The sequence below is a fragment of the Trachymyrmex septentrionalis genome, unplaced genomic scaffold, assembly GCF_001594115.1.
Source record: "Trachymyrmex septentrionalis isolate Tsep2-gDNA-1 unplaced genomic scaffold, Tsep1.0 scaffold109, whole genome shotgun sequence".
Lineage (NCBI taxonomy): Eukaryota > Metazoa > Arthropoda > Insecta > Hymenoptera > Formicidae > Trachymyrmex > Trachymyrmex septentrionalis.
In genome coordinates this window covers 337,499-357,827 of record NW_017304217.1, presented here as the reverse complement: position 1 = coordinate 357,827, position 20,329 = coordinate 337,499, and the positions used below count along the sequence as shown (strand labels likewise).

Below are 20,329 nucleotides of genomic sequence, written 5' to 3'. Positions count from 1 at the left end.
CTCTCTCTCTCTCTCTCTCTCTCTCTCTCTCTCTTTCTCTCTCCCACTCTCTTTCTTCACCCTTCTCTTCTTTTCCTCTTCTTTTGTCGCGTTTTTCTATGTTGTAATGAACATAATGTAATAAAGTATAATTGAGAAGGAGATAAAGAAGAGACAAAGAAGAATCGTGATGAAGGATAAATGTGATTGGTGAACATGATTGATTCTGGACACGTGTCTTTAAAAGCACTTGCGGTGGACGATGCCAGGACCAGATTCGTCGTACTCCTGTTTGGAAATCCACATCTGTTGAAACGTGGACAGGGAAGCCAGAATAGAACCACCGATCCATACAGAGTACTTCCTCTCGGGGGGAGCGATGATCTTGATCTTGATGGTTGAGGGCGCAAGGGCAGTGATTTCCTTCTGCATACGATCGGCGATACCGGGATACATGGTGGTACCACCAGAAAGGACAGTGTTAGCATAAAGATCCTTGCGGATATCAACATCACACTTCATGATAGAGTTGTAGACAGTCTCGTGAATACCACAGGATTCCATACCTAAGAAGGAAGGCTGGAAAAGAGCTTCAGGACAACGGAACCTCTCGTTACCGATGGTAATGACCTGACCATCAGGTAACTCGTAGCTTTTCTCAAGGGAGGTGCTAGCGGCAGCGGTGGCCATTTCCTGTTCGAAATCCAGAGCGACATAGCAGAGCTTTTCTTTGATGTCGCGGACGATTTCTCGCTCGGCCGTAGTAGTGAAGCTATAACCTCTTTCGGTGAGGATCTTCATGAGGTAATCAGTAAGATCGCGACCAGCCAAGTCCAGACGGAGGATGGCATGAGGAAGGGCGTAACCTTCGTAGATAGGTACGGTGTGAGAGACACCGTCACCGGAGTCAAGAACAATACCGGTGGTACGACCGGAAGCGTATAAGGAAAGGACGGCCTGGATAGCGACGTACATGGCCGGGCTATTGAAGGTTTCAAACATAATTTGCGTCATCTTCTCGCGATTAGCTTTTGGATTTAAGGGTGCTTCAGTGAGAAGAACAGGATGTTCCTCTGGTGCAACACGCAATTCATTGTAGAAGGTGTGATGCCAGATCTTCTCCATGTCGTCCCAATTAGTAATAATACCATGTTCTATAGGATACTTTAATGTCAATATACCTCTCTTACTTTGCGCCTCGTCGCCAACATAGCTGTCCTTTTGACCCATACCGACCATCACACCCTGTAAACAAATGGAAAATAATCTAGCTAAGAGTGTTTCTTAGTTTAAATCAAAAGATACGTTAAAAGATATCGTGTGTGTATAAAATATTATTTTTTTAAAATTGTAACATAAAAATATTGGGATAATATACGATATATACATATAATGATATAAAAGATAATATAAGATATGATATAAAGACTATTATGTTCTCAGCAAATGAGAATGGATTGAACTTAATGGATTCAGATTTTCAGAAATAATTGATTCACGAATGTTAAAATAAATACTTTTCAATCCTGAATGCATTTTTATTCATTTATAGGAATTGCATGGAGGGCACATCTCTATGCCTTTCAATCTAAAAATAATATTAGCTTTTTCTATGCACAAATTGTGAATACTGTTCAATTCAAAATTTTGAATAGAGAAAATGCAGTTTTTCAATCTAATTGCATTCAATTGAATCTAATTAAATCCAAAAAAAAGTATTTGCTATTTAAAATACGCATTTGGATAGAAAAAAATTTCAATTCATTTTAATTCATTCTCGTTTACTGAATTGTTCATAATATTTAGATTAAATTGACGGTTGGTTTTTCTAAATGAAAATTCAATGTTTTAACCAACCTGATGACGAGGGCGGCCGACGATGCTAGGAAACACAGCACGCGGTGCATCATCCCCTGCAAATCCAGCCTTGCACATACCGGATCCATTGTCCACGACTAGTGCCGCAACATCATCGTCACACATCTTAGTTGGCCGTTACTGTTACTTTCTGCGAATACACACCGCAAAATGCAGAAGAATATTGAAGGATAAGTTTAAATTCACGATCAACTAATTAATTATTAACTCATGGAATTAATTATTTGTATATGTTAATAGTTACACTGTAAAAAGAAAAGTTATATATAGTCATTCTACATTACTTTGAAAATATTCAGAATAAATTTAAAAAATATTTATATTTTTTAATGAATGTAAATAGATCAGAATCAATTTTGGTTATAAAAACTCAGGATGGTAATAGATTGTTCTAACTTTTTATAACTATTATCGTGTTCACATCCATTTATACACAGTCACTAGATATCACTTTACATCATATACGATTACGCAAACCTCACTTAATTCTCACAGTTCTCCTTGAGAATTTTCGGAAATTATCGGTCTGATCCTGGCGATGCTTTCCATTAACTATCCTGACACTCGAAAGCTCTCTGAATTAAAGCTTTAACTCAATTTTAACTTAGTACCATTTATTCGAATCACTACAGAGCTTATCAATTGATACTAAAGATCGCGATTTTAGCAAAACTTAAAAGAAAAAACTTAGAAGAGATTTTCAGAAATCTTAACGGAAACTTAGAAGAGATTTTCGATGCGCGTGAACCAAGTAGATCGATGTAGTGATTCGCGATTTTTTATAGGAATAATGAGGTATGATGATTTACCGTTTGCTAAGAGTCGAGGGAAAGAGATCGTTTAGGCGACGATCGTTTAGGGTCGCGTATAACGTCGTGCAAGAGGCTGGCGAGAGCGGCAAGTGGCGTGGTATCGGCTCCGTGGGGTCCCTTTATCCATATCGGTCAGCGGCCGAAAATAGCAATCCGCCCCTTACATGGAAATCGGCTGTTCGCGTTAATGTCGGGCTGAGAGCCCGCGCCGCCCATTCTAGTCAGGCTAGTCCTTAGTTCGCCCTAAAGAGAGGAGCAATGGTAGAGAGAGAGAGGAATGAGAAAGAGAGAGAAGACGCCGAAGCATCTTGCTACGGCGGTGGTGACGATGTCGACGCGGTGGTGACCGACGGCCCCTGGATCCAAATAAGGACTCGTTACGCGACAGGGCCGTCCATTGTTATCGTGGGCCTAGGTGAAGAAATGAAGCTTTAAAGAAAAACAAGGAATAAGATGTGGAAAGATCGAAAATAAGCGAGATTCGACGAATAAAATCTTATAAGATAGGATGTAGTAAAGCTTAATTAAAGAAACAGAGATTTAAGCAAAACAAAAAAAAATCTGTGTTCAAGAAAAGCACTTTAAAGGACTAACTTTACTTAAGATTAAGTTTTGAAAAATATAAATTAAAAATATTTAAGAAAGAATAAACTTCAAAATATTGAACTTTTAAGTACGAAAAAAATCGAGCTTTTTAAAATATTTGGATTTCGAAAAAGTAAACTTTGCAGGATAATTCACTATCATGAGTTAACAATCCTGAAGCGACACCTTGTCCTATATTTTCTAAACAAAATTGTGATTTTACAATGCAAAAGACAAATCTTTTTCTTTGGAATGGAGTAACAGGTTTAATTAATGACGTATTAATTACCTGAAAAATAAAATATTTTCGCCTAGTTGTCATTCTTTCATATAGAACAGAGATTATTTATTAAATGATCAAGATTGCACTGCCAAGAATAATAACTCATCAATTCTTGGCGCGTGTTGTTAATATTGGCAACATTCCCAGAAACCGTTGACATAATATGATACTCAAATATATTAGTAGGAAAGAATATCAGTACAACTAACGGACAAAACTGCAAATTTGTTATAATTGGCAGGTGCACGGGGCAACTCGCTTACTTGAGCCATCGTAAAGATCCCCTCTTCTACCTTTCATCGTCGGTTAAGCCGATGCTGATATTGTTTCGCATTGTCGAGTTTCAACCCCGTTAGGGCGCATCTTTTATTGTTGAACATCTCTCACTCGTCATCATTACGTCCATCATCAGGACTTCAGCACGAGTGAAAAGGCTAATCTTCACCAGGGAAAACACTGAAGGTGAATGTTATTCTGCTTTTTTATCTCAAAAAAGGAAAAATTAAAAAGTAAAAACCCTTGGGAAGATTTAATTAGAAAGATTATGATCGCATCTATTGGAAAAATTTAGAATCCTTTAACATTTATCAATAAAATTTGACTATATATTGGTCATTAATTTATTAAGACCCAAAGACATGAAAGAATTTATAACTACTATAATTATAGAATAATTTGGTAGCAATTAAAGCAATTGCAAAAACTATTTTTTAGTCCTCGTATGAGAATGTGTGATACAATTGACTTATTAAACACAATGCAATTACTTTTCTCTAGTTGTATTTCTAGCTATATTATACAATAAAGTATTATGTTATATTGTTTCTGTTGAAGAAATGTGTGATATTGCAAAATTGTATCTTGGAGTTTGAGCGTTTATTGGAAGCAGCTAGATGTTTGAAACATCTTTGATTATATATTTTGTATAATCTTGATTAAACTTTGTTTTTTATGTAATATTGTCGTATGTAATATGGGTAATGCACGTTTATTTTTGAGTTTATATCTCTTGCTACAGAGTTAAAAATCTGAGTGATAAAGAAAAATACAATTTTCATTTTTACACGATCAATTTTGTTTTATTTCTACATGATTTTAGCAATTTTTTTCATGATTACTAAAAATTATCACAATAATGACGCAACACGCAAGAAAAATTGGTATATACATGGGTTAAAATAAAATTTTTATTCATATCATTATGAAATAGTTGTCAGTTATGATTTAATAATTTAAAAATTATTTAGAGTTATTGATTCAACTCTCTGAATTAGTTTTTAAATAATCGAAACATAACGATTTCTTACGATGTAAATAATTTTATTAACTTCTTTTTACTGCATTAATTTTTCTTAGAGTGTAGCATTATTATTATGATAACTTTCAGTTTCCATTAAAGAAGAATACATAAGAAAATGTAGAAATAAAACGATCCCCGAACCGGTCGCGAAAAAAGTTGTCCCTCCTTTGGAGAAACAGTTATAATGCACTTACAGTTGCATTATAATTGTAATTTTAGTTTCAAATCAAATTTCTAACATATTAATAAAAAGTAATATTAATAATTGTACTACTTTTGTGAAGAGACCAACAAGAAAACAAGTTCCAAGGTATATGGCACACGTCTTTATTTTGAGCCGTTACGTTGTACATATACGAACATAAAAACGGAAGTCCCGCGCATCTATTTTTGCACTAAACTCATATCTGCGAGGACGCTAGCGCTACTTTTACTTTAATTTTTATCTACAGTCCAATAATAATTATAATAAACATATTTTTTATTTTGATCATGCAATATATACAACAACGTGCATTACATGCATATTTTATATCAGTTATGCACAAATTTCAAATTCTATAAAGTTTTCATGCTTATCGTTAGTATAATTTTATATCGTTATGCAATGACATTTTAAAACTTTAATAAGTAGATTTTTATAAAAAAAAAGAATATTTTTAATGGTTTTATTTTTTTCGTGGAATCCTAGCCATCAATTATACATTTATGATTTACAAAGCATATAAGTTGTGTACTTTCACGTTTATAATAGTTTTATATGCCTCAATTTTATCGACAGGAAATACAAATTTAAAAAAAGAATTAAAAAAGATTCATTTAGATCAAGAAAGTAATAGATTATTTTTGTTATTAAATTGATTAAATGATTAATTTATTTAAGTTTTTTCTAAGCCAAAGTTGGTTTATATAAATAAAAAGTAAAATATATCCTCTTTCACACATACACACGCTCGCGCGCGTATTAATCCTATTAAATATTGCTGGTCAGTATTTGTGCAAATATGAGGGTATTGAAGAATGAAAATTACGAATTGCTCGATTGTAAGAGAGAATATAAGATTGATTTATTCCATAGACGTAAACTTATATACAAAAGATGACGTATATGCTCGTATAATAGTTCTTGATAAAAGACTTGCCGCCACGGACCAATTACGACAACAGAATATTTGACTAACGGAGACCCAACTAGACGAAGCGATGCGGCAGTGAACGGTACAACTTAGGGAAAGGTGTAGCAATAATAACAATAATAATAGTGAATAGCATCGAGCGTAATTGCTTAGAAGCACTTGCGGTGGACGATGCCAGGGCCAGATTCGTCGTACTCCTGTTTGGAAATCCACATCTGCTGGAAGGTGGATAGAGAAGCCAAAATGGAACCACCGATCCATACAGAGTACTTCCTCTCAGGAGGAGCGATGATCTTGATCTTGATGGTCGAGGGCGCAAGGGCGGTGATTTCCTTCTGCATACGATCGGCGATACCGGGGTACATAGTAGTACCACCAGAGAGAACATTATTGGCGTAGAGATCCTTACGGATGTCGACATCGCACTTCATGATGGAATTATAGACGGTTTCATGAATACCGCAAGATTCCATACCCAGGAAAGAAGGTTGGAAGAGAGCCTCTGGTGTGCGGAACCTCTCGTTACCGATGGTGATGACTTGACCATCGGGCAACTCGTAGCTCTTCTCGAGAGAGGTGCTAGCAGCAGCGGTGGCCATTTCCTGTTCGAAATCCAGAGCGACATAACATAGTTTTTCCTTGATATCACGGACGATTTCTCGCTCAGCCGTGGTGGTGAAGCTGTAGCCTCTCTCGGTGAGGATCTTCATGAGATAATCAGTAAGATCGCGACCAGCCAAGTCCAGACGGAGGATGGCATGAGGAAGGGCGTAACCTTCGTAGATAGGTACGGTGTGAGAGACACCGTCACCGGAGTCTAGGACAATACCGGTGGTACGACCGGAAGCGTACAAGGAAAGGACAGCCTGGATGGCGACGTACATGGCCGGGCTGTTGAAGGTTTCGAACATGATTTGCGTCATCTTTTCGCGATTAGCTTTCGGGTTGAGGGGCGCTTCAGTGAGGAGGACAGGGTGTTCCTCTGGAGCGACACGTAATTCGTTGTAGAAAGTGTGATGCCAGATCTTCTCCATGTCATCCCAATTGGTGATGATACCGTGCTCGATCGGGTATTTCAATGTCAGAATACCTCTTTTGCTCTGGGCTTCGTCACCTACGTAACTGTCCTTTTGACCCATACCGACCATCACTCCCTGATGGCGAGGTCGACCAACAATTGAGGGAAAGACGGCGCGAGGAGCGTCGTCTCCGGCGAAGCCGGCTTTACACATGCCGGAGCCATTGTCTACGACCAGGGCAGCTACTTCGTCGTCGCACATTGTTGTTTTTCTTTGATTTTAACGCTCTGTAACACAAATTATAATATCTCTTACTCTGTAATTATTTATATATTAATTCTGAATAATAAGCATTTATACTGGCTGTCATTATATCAATATAGTTTTATTAACAGGAATTATTGTTATATTATCGTTTTCTGTAAATATTCACATTGTTTATCACTAACATATTCTTATTCGATAGAATAATAGTTAGAATTTTATGAAGTTAATAATAAATTATAAGTAAGTTATAATTATTATAATTTATTTTCTAGTATCACATATTATTCTATTGCATAAACAATAATAAGATACTAAGAAAAATAAATTAAGATAAAAACTAAAAATACTTTTCATAAAATCACATCTTTTTTTCTTTAATATTTATATTAAATATCTTTTATATTTTTTTCTTGAATAAAAAATGAAATTACACACATGTAATTAATAGAATAATTAAATAATTCTGCTACAGTTGTTCAATTCTTTGCGAATAAAATTTTAAAATTTTAAATTATTGTATTATTTAATAGCAAGTAAAAATAGTATAAGTATTAAAAATAATAACTTGATATTTAATTATAGTTCAATTGCAGGTCTTTTCAAGACTTTTCTGGAGAAACTTGCATAATTTTTTACGCGAATAAAATATTCAGTTTAAAGTTTGGATTAGTTTAAAATTAAGAAGCGATATAAATTATTTGTAAAAAAGTATTCATACATTTGATGATAGTCGGGCGAATTTCAATAAAGCTAATCCCCGGTGAGCGTTGTGCGAAGTCAGAATTGACCTAGTTGCCTATAAAGCGGTAGGCAAAGCGGTCCCGGCGTCGCGACGCTATTTTTGCCTGGCGCGTCGCTAACTTTAGATGTACGGCCGACGGACGCTCCCTAATAAGTTCAAGCGACGATTATGGTGGCCGATGCTACCACTACCGCCGCCGCAGCCGACGATGACGACGGATAAAACATAACGTCCCGCCGCGAGGCAACACCGAGCATGCCAAAATTATGCCTGCCTGCGGAAAAGGACCAAAACGCGATCGCGCGGCCGAAGACCTCGACTATGCAATTATGAGCCCAATCATGAAGAAACGGCCATTCCCACGTTCGTATTCGCGGCTTTTATGACCGATGTTAGATTAATGTTAACGCTAATCTCAACTTGTACTTCATCAGTTGTAATTCTAAATTTTAGAAAGAGCTTAAGAGAGGCGGTCGAGCCATATTTAAAGTTAAGCGACGTTGAGGGAGGATCCTTAGAGAAATGAGTATAATTTTAGGAACCAACTGAGAAGACAGTTGAGGCATGCAATCCACAGAAGACGAGTCCTTTTATGGTCATCGAACAATCCGCGAAGTAATATACGTGATTCATAATTTTACTGATTAAACATTTTTTAGCAAAAGTAAATAAAATGTTAAAATGTTTTAATTTTTGTAAAATAATTTCTATATTTTTTAAATTTAGATCGTAATTCAATTTTTTTCTATAGATTGTCAGGAATTTCTATCACGATATTTTGGAATTATATTAAGTTGTAAAAGCCTAAATTTTAAAGCTTCTATTATTTATTAAAAATTCTTCTTTTTATTCATATTTTATTAGCTAAATTTAATCTTGCTTATATTTCAATTTTTTATTTATTAAATCTTGCAAGGATAATTTATTAAGGCTAATTACATTAAAATAATTTATCTCAACAAAATTTATGACTTATATAACAGTCATTTTTTTAAGTATTATTTAATATTATTAAATTGTAGATATAAATATTATAAATATTAATAAAATTTAATTAACAAGTATTTTAAAATGTTTTTAGAATATTATTATATCTTCAAATATTATATGACAACTAATGTTTCTAAAATTAATACGTTAAATTAAGCGTATTGTTAGAATGCTATACTCGCAAATTAATATTAATTTGTTGCAAATAGGTTACTCGTTGTCTGCCCATATGTTTTTCGAAATGTAGATGTATAAAAATGATGGCTATAATGAATGCGAGCCGCTTGACGATATGCCAAGAAACAATCTCAACTGATACAGTGAATGCTGAGAACTTGAACTTCTTCCGAGGATTCAGTAATGGGTCAAAGAACTTTTTTGAGGCAAGTAGCATATTAAATAAAAACTAATGAAATATATGAGAATTCTACGAATAATTTTTTTAACAATTTTAAATTTAGTTTATATATATAAATATAACTTATCGATTAAAAAAGTAAAATTAAAGTAAAAAAAAAGTAATAAAAGACAAAGAAGAAATGATATAATAAAATATATGAAAATATGAATAATTTTAGTTTAAATGTTTTTGTTAACAAACTGAATCTTTCAAGTAAATATGAAAACGGAAAATATATTTGAAAATTATGTTTGATACTTAAAAATATATTTGACGTTACGATACGACATCTCTTAATCCGTTTTACTAATTAAAATTTAAATATTATTTTAACCAAAGAGAAAGTTGTGTTTGTAATTTATAATTAAAAATAAATTAAAAAACAAGTAGGTTAAATTTAATTTAATAACAAATAAATATAACTTTAAAAGGAGAATACAACTTTCACTTCTTCGCAATCATTTGGGAATTGTTGTTGTGTATTTCCACATTTTCTTCATAGAAACCGAAAATTATATAATAATAATACTACAATTCAGGAAAAATTGATACAATGAAATAAAGAATAAAATCATTACTCACTACATTATAATTATGAAATCACTATTGTTATATATATGCTTCAATCATTTAAAAATTAATTTAGAATTATTGATCCAACTCTCTAAATTAGTTTTTAAATGATTGAAGCATATATATAACAATAGTGATTTCATAATTATATTGTAGTGAGTAATGATTTTATTCTTTATTTACTGACAGCAATTTCGTAATGATATGAATAAGAATTTCATTAACTCTTTCTTAAATCACCAGTTTTTTCTTGAGTATAGAATCATTATTATGATATAATTTTCGGGTTTTATGAAGAAAAATACATGCATGAAAAAATGTAGAAATAAAACGATTCGGAAATGGTCGCAAAAAAGTTGTACTCTCTTTTTGATTAAACGTAAGTTAAGGTAATAATGAAACTGTTACTCTGTATTGCTGGTTATCTCGAATAATCCTAATGGTTCAGCAGCTTATCACTTTCATTCGCTTATAATCACCATAACACGCGGACGTCTTTTGATGGGGTCGCGAAAGCAAGCAGAAAACAATTGTGTTCTCCGAGAAAGAAAAGAACTCAGCAATGGAATGGAAATTCGTGATACTATGTCTACGTACCGTGCACGGGACAGAGGTGGAGCGGCGTCTGTACCTCGACGACGTCGCGACGTCAATTATATGCTCTCGTTTGGACGCCCCCGCATTTTCGTGGGATGGTGCTTGCTCGACAGGCACGAAAAAGGCATCGCCTCGTGAGGCGTCGCGACGCTCGCCGAACTAGGCGGCCGCAGCCCCTAAGCGGATCGAGGAATATGCTTCATTACTTTGGAAATACCACGCCACGCGTTCCAACATTGCATTGAGGTACCGATCGTTTCGATTAATTAATTCGAACTAGTTAATTTTTTCAACAATCTATATGTGTTATTTACAAATATCAATTAAATACGTTAAAATTAACTGCCATTTGCGAGAGTCAATCTCACATCAAATAGTACTTGTATTATCCATCTTCTTATTTTCTTTTTCTTTCTCTCTTACTTTCTTTTTCTCTGAATAAAATCATATATGTAAAAATATTGATTTTAATAGATTACTTTATTTTATAAAAAAATTTTCTACAAAATATTCTTTGTCAAGTTCATGCATATACACGCAATTTACGCTATTCAAATATACATGCCAATCTTTTTTACCTTCTTTTTTAAAACACAATTCTTTTTGTAAATCACATCGACATTGAATAAATTCTACATATTTCTCGATCCTAATTATTTTTGCTTAAAACTATAATAAATTTAATCATTGCAGAATTAGCATTGCAAAATTTTCTAAAATTAAAATAAATGTCTCAACCAGATATCAACGAGAAAAAGCAGAAAAAATAAAAAAAAACTGTGATAGAAATGAGAATCACGTTCCTATGTTAAGTTAACAGAAATATTTTGAGATTATGCGATGCGACGGAAATAAATTTCTTCAGCTTTTATCGCGGACATTTTCGTCTCTAAATATCAATAGAACGTTTAAAAATGTTCGACGAGAAACTTATACGGATAATAACTAATAAAAAAATATATGAGATAATAATTTTTAGTAGTCAGAAGCAGATTCGTATGGTTCTGCATCTTTTTCAAAATCAGCGAGCATATCAGCGTATTTGGAAGCCCAATAAGCAAATTGGAAAATAATGACAATATGAATTGGCAAAAACTTTCCAATAATTGCGCTAAGATGATTCGCCATAACAGTTTTGTCAGAATAAAAAACGATGGATAAAATAGATTGATTTTATAACTTTTTACATTAAAAACCAAAGAAAAACACTTAAAAATAGAACACTTCAGAAATTTTCAATCTTACAATGCGAAATCAATATGATATAATTAAAAAAGTAATTTCTTATTTAAAGAGGATTTTAAGTCTCATTAGATGTGCGTACATTGTTAGAAATGCTTTCTTTACACATAAATAAAGCTCGTGACTATGAACGAAATTAAAAGTAATGAATGATTTAGCTAAAATTAAGTTAAAGTAGTTACTTAAATATAATGAACGTGTACATTAAATTTCATATATTTTCATGAAAAATACATTAAATTTCATGTATATATACGCAAATATATTTTTCAGTTATAAATACATTAAATTTAATATAATATCATGAAATTAAGTTCAAATTGTGTAACTTAAAAGTATATTATAATAAATTCCATGAAATTTTTAACAGTGTACGTGTAAAAAGTTTTGAAAATGTTAAAATGATAAACTTCCACACCATCACAGAAATCCCACCAGAGATGCGTTAGATTTTTTTAAGATACAAACTTTTGCCTACTAGAGCACTATTATTATTATCTTTGTATCATAATTTAAAGTATAACGTAAATTCAATCGTTATTATCAGAATCCGAAGAGGCTTCGACATAAAATACATTATTTAAATGTTTACCAGAAACAGGTATCGAATATAAGTACGAGATCATTTCAATTTAAAAAAGTATAATATCAATTTAAATCCTGTTAATGTTTATTAAAAACAAATACTTTCTTGTCATTCAAAATCAATTAAGCATTTTCTTTATATTATATATTAGTAGATAAAAATGCTTCTAATCTATAACAGCTTATTTAGCGGATGAATAAAAGTGTTCAGTGGCCCAAAAGACGTAAGAATACAGGCATAACTTTTATTACATTTTAGAAATAAAAATCGGCTTATTTTACTCATTGCCCTTTCTAAATGATATATTTGTGAAAAATTAAATAAATACAATTTGAAATGTAAATATTTTATATTTCGAGAATATAATGAATTAGAAACCGGCATTAATAAAATTGAAGAAAGAAATCAGGATACATTATCCCATTATTTTTAAATACTTGATGAATACTTTTGAAAGACAGATTCATATTTATTCCAAAATTCGTTTGACGAATAAAATTTTTAGTCACGATGAATGTATAATACTTCATATTGCAATATTTCTATATTACATTATAATTCAGGAATAATGTGCATTTTTATAACCATACTTATATTTTTAAAATACAGCTAAAATATTTTTCCCAATTATTGAACAATTTCTTTTCAAATTTAATTTGATAAATATGTTGTTAAGATGAATCGTCATTGTTATGCTGAAACTACATATATGTAAAAATTAATATAACAAACAGTTATCAAATTAAAAAAAAATCAGAGTTCCTTTATCTGTTTTTATAAATAACTCGCCGCATATACACGGATATATTTACAAAAACAGTTGTAGAAATTCTGATAATTACACATTAAAAATTTTATGCAAGATCGTCATATAATTTTATAAATAATGTCGGGGAAGCAAAAATACTATTGGATACTCACTACTATGGTGGAAGAAGACAAGGTGTAACAGTACTCTTAATGCGTATTGCGCATGTTCTTCTTACGTCATAACCAGCCAATCAAATGCTAGTCATTCAAATGCTAGCCAATGAAATGCTAGCATTCCTTTGGTTGAACACTTTATCTTCTTTCACCAGACTCACTAGAATCGTAATAGGAAAAATAGGAAGAAAAGAAGAAAAAAAAAGAAAAATAAATTATATATTGATAATTTTTTTATTTAGAACGAATCTTGTATTAGGCCAAGGTTACTCATCGCGACTATAATACGTATTATGATAACAGTTATTTTAAAATAACGCAGGCTACTTCGCGATTGAAGACAAATTTGGATACAAAAACGATGCGAAAACACGTTAGCATAACGTTAGAATGCAAATTTATTTACTACAGCGATTGTTAAATTATACTTGAGACTATTTGTGAAATGCATAAGCAAAAATTTCTCTTTTCTCTTAATATTTAATTCATTGAAAAAATAAGGAGGATTCATTTAAAAAAGTTGAAGACTTTATGTATATTTAGAACTTGTTTATATACATATTTCTATTCATGTATTTTCTTATTTTTAATCAAATGTTTGCTCTCAATAAGCTCTCAAATAAAAAGTTAAAAATTTACATACTATTATATAGTAATATATTTCATAGGTAAAAACTTGAAGAGGAAGTTTCAAGTACTATTTGGTGAGAAGTAGAACAATGTAGCACCAAGAGGAATCGCAGAAATAAAGCCAAAATTTACGGGAGGGAATGAAAAAGTTCATGTAGTAAAAATAATAGTAATATTATATGATATAATGTGTATTTGAATTCACTTTGACATCGTATAACAATATATAATAACATAATGTATAATATTTACAAAATAAATTAAAATGTAGAAGTACATTGGTAGATGCTTAGTTGCTTCGATTAGCAGACTAGACGTAATCAATATGTAGTACATATTAAGAGAGGATCGATTTCTCGAACGTTGGTGAGAAACGCTCACGTGACAGTGAAAAAAGCGCAGCTTTCCCGAAGTAGTCTCAAACTTGTTGTCAAGGATAATTTCGCGGTTCGTGCCTGTTCTTAGTCTGCCCAGAAGATTTCATTCGTGGATTAAAAGATATACTTGGTAGCATCCATCTACATTTACATATGCAAAGATATCCTTTCCAATGCTTGACAACATCCAAGGCTACCGTAAGAAAAGTCCTGAGACGAGAGCCAATCTCGCCAACCACTACCTCGGCCATGATGATAACATTAAGTGAGCAATGATGGTATCGAGCGTAGTTTTACAAAAGGTTGCGGCGTTGAGGATGATTAACCAGGTCGCCGTTATTTGTGCAAAAACGATGAACGAAACCGTGACAATGATTCCATGAGATCTGATGAGGACCGAGAGACGATGATAATGCTCTGATATTTTCTTATAGCAGCTTGATTGCTCGGACCAGAATTGCATGTTACTTGTATGTTCTCCCCGAGATGCAAACGTGTTTTTTTGAAAATTACGCTGTTGCATCAATCGTGTAATGATGCGTTTAGAAGCATTTGCGATGGACAATGCCAGGACCAGATTCATCATACTCTTGTTTAGAAATCCACATCTGCTGGAAGGTGGACAGAGAAGCCAGAATGGAACCACCGATCCATACGGAATACTTCCTCTCAGGAGGAGCGATGATCTTAATCTTGATGGTCGAGGGCGCAAGGGCGGTGATTTCCTTCTGCATACGATCGGCAATACCGGGATACATGGTGGTACCACCAGAGAGAACATTATTAGCGTAGAGATCCTTACGGATATCGACGTCACATTTCATGATGGAATTATAAACGGTCTCGTGAATACCGCAAGATTCCATTCCCAAGAAGGAAGGTTGGAAGAGAGCCTCTGGTGTGCGGAACCTCTCGTTACCGATGGTAATGACTTGACCATCGGGCAACTCGTAGCTCTTCTCGAGAGATGTGCTGGCAGCAGCGGTAGCCATTTCCTGTTCGAAGTCCAGAGCGACATAACATAGCTTTTCCTTGATATCACGGACGATTTCTCGCTCAGCCGTGGTGGTGAAGCTGTAGCCTCTCTCGGTGAGGATCTTCATGAGATAATCAGTAAGATCGCGACCAGCCAAGTCCAGACGGAGGATGGCATGAGGAAGGGCGTAACCTTCGTAGATAGGTACGGTGTGAGAGACACCGTCACCGGAGTCAAGAACAATACCGGTGGTACGACCGGAAGCGTAAAGGGAAAGGACGGCCTGGATGGCGACGTACATGGCCGGGCTGTTGAAAGTTTCGAACATGATCTGCGTCATCTTCTCGCGATTAGCTTTCGGGTTGAGGGGTGCTTCAGTGAGGAGGACAGGATGTTCCTCTGGTGCGACGCGCAATTCGTTGTAGAAAGTGTGATGCCAGATCTTCTCCATGTCATCCCAGTTAGTAATGATACCGTGCTCGATCGGATATTTTAGTGTTAGGATACCTCTTTTGCTCTGGGCCTCGTCACCCACGTAGCTGTCTTTCTGACCCATACCGACCATCACTCCCTGATGGCGAGGTCGACCGACGATCGAGGGGAAGACGGCGCGGGGAGCGTCGTCTCCGGCGAAGCCGGCCTTGCACATGCCGGAACCATTATCTACGACGAGGGCTGCTACTTCGTCATCACACATTTTGCTGCTGCTTTAGTTTTTCTGTAAAAAAAATTTATTCGATTAAGTTAGACTTCGACTATATCGAATTACAAACTAGTTTTCTTTTGATTTTTCCGAGTTTAATCAAAATAATGAAATTTTTTTATCAATTTCACTTAATTTGATTTAATTGAATTTATGTAATTCTATTTATTTTCGTTCGAGCATATCTTCAAAAAATTATAAGCAGACATATAATTATACATGGTTAAGCTAGCTGATTCAATATTTGGCTACTTTAACTATTTTAGAATTTTCAAAGAATCATTAAATTTTTTTAAAAATAATAATATTTCCAATAAAATAATAATCTTTATTTTTTAAAAATAACAATGCATACTGTTTAATTTTTTGATATTTTTCGGAGTACACTCTAAATTATATTTATTTTGAAATGATTAAAATATTAATTAAAAGGATGTTATCTTTTTATTATAATTAAAATATCAAATCCTAGTTATTTTATAAAAAAAAAACAATTTTTATTCACCAATACTATAATGTTTAAATAATTGACCATTACATTTCCTCTAGTATAACATACAGAGTCTTTTGCAAGAATTTTTCTATTGTGCTATATACAATGACACAATGTTGTTAATGCTTTATATATATATAATTCACTTTAGAATCAATCCAATTTCTTTCTTCCAACTTTGATCGCATTACAGAATTGATCTTTAAATCGAATCCTTTGATTTATACACTGACACGTTTCTGTTTTTTCCTTTTTAGAATCTTTTCTCGACACTTAACTTTTGTAATCGCGCGTAAATTTTCAAGATGTCGAGCAAGCACAGAAAGGAACATTTCGCGGATATGTTACTAACCGTGAGGGTGAGCTGTGAATCGACGGGCGGCTGAGGAGTGGCTGAGGCTCGAGGGCGTCGCGACGCCAGATATAACGTCTGTGGCGCGATACGCGATGCTACCGAAGATGGGCACGCGAAACGCCTCGAGGGCTAGCCAGCGATGCTGCCCACGCCTAACACGCCGATAGGCACGCGAGTGGTGGTACACGGACCAGGAAGCCCGGGTGGCCACAACGTCGCTTGGTTTGAAAGATGCTTTTGGGTGAAAACGGCGGCGACGTCGTTCGCGCGCCGCGACGCAACGCATCGTTTCTAATCGTCGTCATTCTTCTTTCTTCCCTTCTCTTTTCTTCCTTCATCTTCCTCTTATTCACGTTCTCTTAGAAATCCCCGCGGCCAGTAAATATCTCTTAATCTAGACGCGGGTTACCATCACCGTTGCTGCAGCTCTTCATCTGCCGCAGCTCATAAGAGATTGTCTATTTTTAATCTCGAAATAGATCTTTAATTGAATATTGTACAGAGTAAGGAGGTTTTCAAAAGTTGCAGTATTCGATTTTTTTTTAGAAGGATTTAAAATAATGCAGTACTTTTTCCATTGCGATCTCATCACTGTATTACAGTTGTGTTGAGATCACATTTTTTTTAATTTCAGTTTATATGAAAAATATTGAAAACGTTATAAAATTAATATTACATTAAAAATTACACAATTAAAGAAGATTATACCAAAAATGTAACAAAAATATATAAGTTTACTTTAAATGAGATATGGCATATAAAATAAACTTTACGAATCTTATGGATCTAATTGATTGTTCAGCAACTTAATTTTTAGAAAAAAGTATTTTGATACTAAGTAATTAAAAAAAAAATATATATATATATTGCATGTATACAAATAGTGTAATTCATGTAATCTCCATCCTCTTATTTTTATTTCATTGTTTTCTTCTTTTTTTCGTTTCTCGTAGTCATTCTCGTTGCCGAAGATGCTTTTGGCATATGTTGGAAATCCCCGACGCCTCGCGGCGCTCCTGAAAATATCCACTCATGGCCAAATCAGGGTATTAACGCGGGACGATGTACTCCTCGGAAGACAAAGTATTTTGATGCTCAAAAAACCTGTTACAAAAGAAACAGAAATATTTACACACACACACACACACACACACACACACACACAAATAGCTACTCGTTTGCGTTGCAAATTCTTAAATTTTCTTTGATTTTTGTCGCATTCTTTTCCTATGATCGATAAAGCGTTTAAACAACACAGTCAACTCACCATCTAAATGGCCATGACTGTGCCCTCAAGTATTTGGACAAATTGCCAATTGGCAATTTAATTTATTCGTGCGTATAATAAAACGTTGCATGCGCTCCTCACATAATAATTCATTGTTAAAACAAGAAAAAGTATAAAGTGTGAGAGGAAACAGATCTAAGAATAAATCTGAACGAATCATTTAATTACTGTTCAATTTAATTTGCTCAATGAAGAACTCGTGAAACTCGTCAAGCTTCTCAGAAACTGTAATTCTAAGAAACATAATTGTGAACGAACAGTTTGTTTTCTTAATTTGATATTTTTATTCATTCGTCAATTTTATTTTTTTTTAAATATTTAAACAAAATTATTAATAATCTAATCTATGTTGCTTGAATGTAATATTCACACCTCTGTACGATATTCAATTATTGATTAATAGCAATTTTAATCTAAAATTCAAGTAATCTTTACAAGACGGGAGCGCCACTATAAAATGCTATTCTAGTTTTCATGTTGTAATTTCTATGCTTACTCTTATCGGTAATACTCGTTCTGCCAGACTCTTAATACTAAAATTAACTGTTAGGTAGTTACTATGTGACGCTACATACACTTGCAAATAAAAGCTTGTATCTGATCTTTATATACTAATAAGCCTTATTCATGCTTCATCATTTGTATGTTGTTATGTACAATACACGCTTTATTCGATTTATCGTTTCCATACATTCTGAAAATTTTATATACATAGTTTTCTATTATTATTTGTTTTTTCAATGTCAAAAAAGTTTTTTGTGAGTTTCACAAAAATGTATTTTTTCGATAGTCAAACCGCAATGTTAGATCTGCTATTTTGAATTTCTAATTATGAACATCAAATTGCAGCGAATCTATAAACCCTTCGATACAATGTCATTAAAGCAAAGAGTGCGAGTAAAATGAATTATAATAAAGGAAAAGGCGCAAGATTTAAAAAAAAAAGAACCATCATCTTTAAAGATTAAAGACCAATTTGAAATAATATTTGATCATAATAAATTTACTCTTCTGTCAACTATGTCAACGATGATTTTATTAAAAAATATTTCAAAGACTAAATTTAAATTATTTTCAAAATTCTTATTAAATATTCCATTCTATTTTTGCCATAAATAGCTAAAAACAATTTCAATGCGCGTGAGCTTAAACATATTTCAAGGAACGTCGATTTCTCTTTTAAATCTGACAAGTAGATTGTCTGGATCATTGAACCGTTCTAGAAAATCATATAAAATGTTATATAAATACTTTATATCTGCAACCTTTGTAAAATCTAGTACAGCCTTGTGTTCGTTGAAATAAATTCATTCAACAGTTCAATGAATTACACAACAAAAATATTGGAAACAATGAGATAAACATGTATTATCTCTCATACATACATATACTATATAATTGAATTTGAATAAAATTTCGTAAAATTATGAGAAATCATACATATAATTTAAAAAAATAATTTATTTACAAAATATACCTAAATATATTCCTTATATTCTCTCTCTCTCTCCCCCCTCTCACTCTCTCCTTTCCTCCCTCCTCTCTCTCTCTCCCTCTCTCTCCCTCTCCGTTCCTCCCTTCCCCCCTCTCTCTCTATCTTTCTTTCTCTATCTCTCTATCTATCTACCATATCTATCTATCTAAATTATATATACAAGAGATGTTCTAAAATTTGCGTATTAAATATCATACAATAAGAAAGTTCTTAAAAAAATAAATTATAAAAATATGTGCCATTTATCATTTAAAACAGTAATTTTTGAGACATAAAAGTTTAAAATTGCCCGAGTATAAACTACGGTTAAATTTAACCGTAATCTACAAAATTATAAGTTTAATCTAATTTTATTATTAAATAGATTATAGTTTTTTTAGATTAACTCTAAAATCGTTATATCTAGGTAGTTTACAACTGACTATATAATTATAGATTACGATTAAATTTTAAATTTTAAATTAAATACTTCAAAACTATTGCTTGTAATTTTACATTTGTAACGTAACATTTAACCGTAATATATAATTAGCCAATTTTCTTTATGTTTTAAAAATTACTATTCGGAACGATAAATGACAAATATGTACATATTTTTACAGCATATTTTTTCAAAAGCTTTTTTTGCTGTGGTATTTTAATTTGCGAATTTTGAGACATCCTGTGTGTTGCACACACACACACACACACACACACACA

The 20,329-nt window shown here is 33.1% G+C and overlaps 4 protein-coding genes across 7 annotated transcripts in view; 1 reads left to right on the top strand and 3 right to left on the bottom strand.

The window, feature by feature from the left end:
• Window positions 1-131: 131 nt before the first annotated feature.
• On the bottom strand, window positions 132-2,782 carry LOC108748601 (actin, muscle). Its single transcript, XM_018486843.1, has 3 exons — window positions 2,667-2,782; window positions 1,837-1,987; window positions 132-1,224 (listed from the first exon to the last, which is right to left on the bottom strand). The coding sequence occupies exons 2-3, from the start codon at window positions 1,960-1,962 to the stop codon at window positions 220-222; spliced, it is 1,131 nt and encodes a 376-aa protein (XP_018342345.1). The 5' UTR covers window positions 1,963-1,987; window positions 2,667-2,782; the 3' UTR covers window positions 132-219.
• Window positions 2,783-3,785: 1,003 nt separating this feature from the next.
• LOC108748571 (angiotensin-converting enzyme-like) overlaps window positions 3,786-20,329 on the top strand; it is a 40,266-nt gene continuing 23,722 nt past the window's right edge. The window contains exons 1-3 of one of the 4 annotated variants that reach the window (XM_018486824.1): window positions 3,786-3,999; window positions 8,540-8,616; window positions 9,201-9,374. In XM_018486824.1, coding sequence (XP_018342326.1) covers window positions 9,352-9,374 — 23 coding nt within the window. In that variant the 5' untranslated portion in view covers window positions 3,786-3,999; window positions 8,540-8,616; window positions 9,201-9,351. Of the gene's footprint in view, window positions 4,000-7,928; window positions 8,369-8,454; window positions 8,617-9,200; window positions 9,375-10,749; window positions 10,808-20,329 lie in introns of those variants that run through there. The other 3 variants (XM_018486807.1, XM_018486818.1, XM_018486834.1) reach the window with 3 other exon arrangements.
• On the bottom strand, window positions 6,055-10,652 carry LOC108748609 (actin-5, muscle-specific). The gene is made up of 2 exons (XM_018486856.1): window positions 10,562-10,652; window positions 6,055-7,279 (listed from the first exon to the last, which is right to left on the bottom strand). Exon 2 carries the CDS (start codon window positions 7,251-7,253, stop codon window positions 6,123-6,125), a length of 1,131 nt encoding a protein of 376 aa, XP_018342358.1. The 5' UTR covers window positions 7,254-7,279; window positions 10,562-10,652; the 3' UTR covers window positions 6,055-6,122.
• LOC108748617 (actin-5, muscle-specific) lies at window positions 14,827-16,998 on the bottom strand. Its single transcript, XM_018486868.1, has 2 exons — window positions 16,845-16,998; window positions 14,827-16,014 (listed from the first exon to the last, which is right to left on the bottom strand). Exon 2 carries the CDS (start codon window positions 15,991-15,993, stop codon window positions 14,863-14,865), a length of 1,131 nt encoding a protein of 376 aa, XP_018342370.1. The 5' UTR covers window positions 15,994-16,014; window positions 16,845-16,998; the 3' UTR covers window positions 14,827-14,862.